The following is a 6,000-nucleotide window of genomic DNA, read 5'->3' on the forward strand; positions in this document are numbered from 1 at the left end:
CGCTATTGGTCCATAGACACTTTTACTTGTTTTTTTAACACATTTTTACCTATTTGCATTTTGCCTGCTCAAAATAAATTCATAAGGGAATTTACCAAGCTCACATTGGAATAATAATAAAATTCTACATGGTCTAAAACTAGCAATATGTTCTCTTATGGGTTGCAATAGGTGTGTTGTGGTGTGATGGTTTAGCCCAGCCGCACCAACAAAAAGCACAGCTGAACTCAGCCAGAGAAGCGAATGAAAGCTGTATTTTACAAGCAATAATGAAATGCAATGAGTATATACAAAATATACAGTATTTACAATATTATACAAGAATTTACAGGAAAGATAGCAACACAGATATCCTCCTCCTCAGAGGATCCCACCTCGTGTTCCCCCCAAAACTCTCTCTCCCCCCTTTCCCTCTAGTTAGAAGAAAAAAGGAGAAAAATATTAGGGAAATTCCAGTTAGCTCAAAGCAGTTGTTAAGAAGTTAGCTGCTTATCTTATCAGTTTCTGTCCAGGGTCAGCGTGAATGCCAAGAGAAAGACAGAAGCTGAAGTGAGCATAGAATGTAAGATTGTAAAACTACATCCCACTCATCTACCAATGAAATTCATTTACAATTGTCTTCCTATTGTTTTCCTTTTTACACCCAAATACTCAGCTAGAGAATTCTGCAGCTGTCCTTTCTTAAAGGCACAGCCTAAACTGTCACAAGGTCTCTTCTCCCAGGCAGCCAGTACCAGAACAAGAGGACACAATCTCAGGCTGCGCCAGGGGAGGTTCAGGTTGGATGTTAGGAAGATGTTCTATACAGAGAGTGATTGCCCATTGGAATGTGCTTCCCAAGGAGGTGGTGGAGTCACTGTCATTGGAGGTTTTCAGGAGGAGACTTGATGGGGTGCTTGGTGCCATGGGTTAGTTGTTTGGGTGGGTTGGATTGGTTGATGGGTTGGACGCGATGATCTTGAAGGTCTCTTCCAACCTGGTTTGGTTTATTCTAAATAAAATAAAGGTTTATTCTAAATAAAAAATAATCTCAGAATTCTAAAATATAATCTCATCAGAATTGCAAAATATTATCTCAAACACACGTCTCTGTATTTCTGTGCTCGTATGCACTTACACGCCTACATGCACGCATGTATATATATTCATGTATTGCTTTCTGTAATACAGATGTGAAGAACTAGACCAATACATGTGGTAGCTATTTAAAAAAAATAAAATAAATAAAAGTTATGTCAGTGTACCTTGTGATCTCCTCCTTAGACACTAAAATGGCTGCAAGGCATTCAGATGATTTATTTAAGCAACTAAAAATAGATATATAATCAATGCACAACAGATTAATCCAAAACTTCTAGTTATGATGGGTTCCATTATCTTTGAAGAACAGAGAGGGGTTTTATCAAGAACTAACACAGCCTAAAATAATCTCTCTTTGTTTTATTTTAAAAAATGAAACAAGAGAATTTATCATTGCTTAGTTTTCTAGTTTGGAGGCAAAGAAGAACGTGGCATCAATAGTGTATGGGAACCGTCTAGGTCACTGACCATCACCACTTCCCTTACTAAAGAGTATGTCTCTCAGTTTAGGAAAGATAGCTGAGCTTGTGTTCATCTAGACTCTTAGAAGTTATGTATAGTTAAGTATAGTTAAGTGCTGGCCATCAGATTCAAACACAGTCACATTGAAATAGAAATGTAGAAAACAGACTTTCATTTCAGGACTGGAAAAGTTAAGGAGTGATGTAAAGAATTAGATGCAGAAGATAACTGCAAGTTTTGAAATTTATTAGCAATCATATTATTTATGCTGATTTTTCAAGAGAGACTATTTAAAACCAAAGCAAGGCTTAAAGAGATGAATATTTTAATTTTACATGAGTTCTTAGTCTGTGTAATAGGAAGAATCCAAATCAATGAGATGGTATTTAAACTCAAAGATAGTCTTCTTTTAAAAGTTACATCTTTAGCTACTTTCTTTTTAGATTAAAAATGAGTGTCTTATTTGTGACAGATGACAATCAATTTTGATCCAGAAAGTAAAAACTAATTAGATTGAAAGGGTTCCACTAAGGCTGCTCACTAACATATTGAGAGCAGAAGTAACAGAAAAGAGCAAAAGAAAAACTAATACTTGCCTTTTTATATTTATTTTACAGGAAATGTGTTTGTTGTAAGCCTGGCAGTTGCAGACTTGGTTGTAGCAATCTACCCGTATCCACTGGTCCTCACATCTGTGTTTCACAACGGATGGAATCTGGGATACCTTCACTGCCAAATTAGTGGCTTCTTGATGGGCCTAAGTGTCATTGGATCAATCTTCAATATTACAGGCATCGCTATCAATCGGTACTGCTACATCTGCCACAGTCTCAAATATGACAAGCTGTACAGCGAGAGGAATTCCTTGTGCTATGTTGTTCTTATCTGGGTCCTAACATTTGTGGCTATTGTGCCCAACCTGTTTGTGGGATCACTACAGTATGACCCTAGGATTTACTCGTGCACATTTGCACAATCTGTGAGCTCAGCATATACAATAGCAGTTGTATTTTTCCATTTCCTGCTTCCCATAGCCATAGTTACTTTCTGTTACTTGAGAATATGGATCCTCGTTATTCAGGTAAGGCGAAGGGTTAAACCAGATAACAACCCCAGACTGAAACCACATGACTTCAGAAACTTTGTAACCATGTTTGTTGTGTTTGTACTGTTTGCAGTCTGCTGGGCTCCCTTGAACTTTATAGGCCTGGCTGTGGCTGTCAACCCAAAAACTGTAATCCCTAGGATTCCAGAGTGGTTGTTTGTGTGTAGCTATTACATGGCGTATTTCAACAGCTGCCTTAATGCTATCATATATGGTCTCCTGAACCAGAACTTCAGAAGAGAATATAAGAGAATTATTGTCACTTTTTGTACAACAAAGGTTTTTTTCCAGGACAGTTCTAATGATGTGGGAGACAGGATGAAAAGTAAACCTTCTCCTTTGATTACGAACAACAATCAAGTGAAGGTGGACTCTGTCTGAAAATGAAAATCTTTCTATTGTCACTCAACAGCATCCAAATAAAGTATCTGTTTTATTAGACCCACTGTTAAATATTATAGTGAAATATCTCTTCTACACTGAAAGCACTTTGATGCATGGTACTTGGGAGCTCAAGTTACAAAGCCTTGTCATACAGATCCTGTTATACATTGGTGTTTCTCTCATATAACAACACGGTGATATCCTTGAGAGAGTATCAAAATTATGCATGGATACTTTTTCCTTCAATGGAGATAAACAACTAGAAAGAGATTAAAATGACTAAAAAGAGATTGAAACAGAAGTACCCACCTTGCCTTACTGTATAAGGGAAATCATAGAACTATTCCCACCACTTTTTTGCTAGCTTCTTTTGGCCAGGTTGTAGTCCTGATTCTAAAACCTCTGAGAACTTATTTTAAAAGATCAAATCAGACCTTTATGAGAAATAGCAGGAAATGTGAACAGAAAAAAAAATGAAGTTAATTGAAAATTCATTAGTTTTTGTTTTGGTTTGTTTTCTATAAATGCATCTATCTATATTGCTTTGCTTCTAACATGGACAGAATTATTCATCTTTTGGAAATTAAACCTCACCAGCCCTCCTAGGAATGACATTCTCAATTGACTTCTCAATTTTAAAATAGGTTTCAGGAGGAGAAATATACCTGACTCATTATCTTCAAAGCTACAAGGGCAGGAGGATAAACAGCAAAGAAAGAAGAAAGCCATGATTTATCAGCTCAAGCCATCTGGGCATGAAAAATGGTACAGGAGGATTGGGAAGAGAAATATAAACCACCATTCTTTCTGAAGAGAGAGTAATTCATGAAATTAGGAGGTGTCCCAGAGGAGTTTCCGGGGAAACACCTTGTAGAAACATAAGCAAGGAAGGGCCATTATTTCTCACTTGTGTACATTACAGAAGTTCTAAAGCTCTGTGAGATGATTAATGGATTCAAGAGAAGCAGTGGGCAAGGATGACAGTTTTGTCTGATTAGTGGAATCTTAACCTCAGGAAACACTGGGAAATGGGATAAGAATTTAATACCTTTCTCAAAGTGCTCACCTGAGAATAGCCTGAGACAGTAGGTTATTTTGTAATTTGCCACAGATAAGCTTTTCAAGATAATAATCAGGTGTTTGCTGCAATGATGAACATAGCGTAATAACCCAGAACAATTAGACATCTTTAAATAATAAAAAAGGAAGATGCTACTTATAACTCTGGTACCTGGAGGAACACAGGATTCTCAGGACAGGACCTGCTATATGGACTTTACACAGATAGCAGGCACCTCTTCACTGAGGGGAATCATACTGTGAAGTGAGGAAGAAAAGCTAGACAGACTGTCTCCTGCAACAATGCACCTCTGTTTATAATGGAAGTCCTCTGATGGAGAAGAGTAATTCACAACAATAGGGTTCACCTTAAAACTGACCTTAAAAAGAAAAAGCATTTAGTTCAGGAAAGATTCTCCAACTGTCTCAAGTGTTCATACCTACACTAATGTTTGAGTACACTTGAGCTTTTCCAAGCCAATACCAATCATTTCAGCTGATTCAGAGTTTCTGAATGACCTTCAGATTTCTGTTAATCTATATTAAAATGAGGACTTTACCTAAACAGTTAATTTAAACTATTACTTGCTGTAATGGAGATTTTCTTGAGCTTATATGTCTTAGAAAATCATAGTTGATCTTTGTCATATAATTCTTTTAAAATGGCATAGAGATAAAATAGCATTTCATCTCTCTTGGATCTCAGATTAATGTACCCTTGAAGTAATAATGAACTGCAAGGGAACAAAGTCATGTTTACTTGAAAACCCCACTGACAATTCACCAACTGACCAGTTTCTTATCTTAAAAATAGGTGCCTCATATCAAGCGGACAATGGAACTAATGAATAACATTATAAAACCCTGGAGATGAGCTAGCAAGTCAATGCATTGCTGAGGTGCTTGACTCATCTTTGTTTACATTTGCCAGTCAGAACCACTGTGTATATAACCAGCTCTCTTCTATTGTGGTATCATCATATGATGCGATATGATACAACATGATTAATATAATAAAGTATATCACAGCTTTCTTCACTGTGATTTCATCCTTGGAGGATGCTTAGCTCTGTAATTTTATTGCTTTGTGTGTAGTGATTTCAGAATATCAAAGGAGGCATGACCAGTTTATAAGAAAATAATTTTTTTTAATGTAAAAAACCCACGTTATTTAAATTCTTACAAACCTGCCTTATTTAAAGCCTATTTTCAATGAAAATAATGTCTTATGATGCATCTAATAAAGTAGCATAGAGGTAGTTTAAGTAGCTTAATCATTAGTGAATTTAGAATTCTTAAAGACCTCTCACTTGCCATTTCCAACAGAAAATGTTCATGTTTATCATTCTACATATTAATGAGCCGGTTCAAGATACTGTATCCGATATTGTGGGTTATCTGAGGAATTCAAGTCCCCTGTAATTCACATGTGCTAAAATATATTTTTGATGATAATGAAAATGGTTTGCTATATGCAATAGAACATATTATACCAAAGGTATATATTTTATTGAGTAGGCCTGTAATAAAAAATGGAGAGCATTTTTTCAGATCTGATATTTTGAAATATTTGTATTAAATCTAAATCACAGAACTGTGCATGCTAGTGATGTTATGATCCGCTAAATAGAGCAATAATTTTAAGAAACTAATCTCTTCTTTGGGGGGAAGGAAAAATATTAGCCTTTAGAATTTAATTTAAATTAATGGTGATGAAAAAAATGGGCAATATCTATTGCTCTCTTCAAATTAATTTTGCATTTACTGCCGTTCTGAAGTATGATTTAGGTACAGTTTGTAAAATTGAAATAATAATAATAATGATGTTTAACTATGCAGCAATGATTTCTTTTAATCAGATTCTGTTGCTTCAAAGGAGTCAAAGTGATTCATGTAAGACAATCAGCAGT

At 35.8% G+C, this 6,000-nt stretch overlaps 1 protein-coding gene across 1 annotated transcript in view; it reads left to right on the top strand.

The window, feature by feature from the left end:
• MTNR1A (melatonin receptor 1A) overlaps window positions 1-3,028 on the top strand; it is a 58,285-nt gene extending 55,257 nt beyond the window's left edge. Inside the window, exon 2 of the mRNA XM_068136912.1 lies at window positions 2,160-3,028. Coding sequence (XP_067993013.1) covers window positions 2,160-3,028 — 869 coding nt within the window. The remainder of the gene's footprint in view (window positions 1-2,159) is intronic.
• Window positions 3,029-6,000: the final 2,972 nt, after the last annotated feature.

The sequence above is a fragment of the Melanerpes formicivorus genome, unplaced genomic scaffold (genome assembly GCF_026170545.1).
Source record: "Melanerpes formicivorus ecotype bairdi unplaced genomic scaffold, bMelFor1.0.p_v2 SCAF_4, whole genome shotgun sequence".
In the NCBI taxonomy this organism is placed as follows: Eukaryota; Metazoa; Chordata; class Aves; order Piciformes; family Picidae; genus Melanerpes; species Melanerpes formicivorus.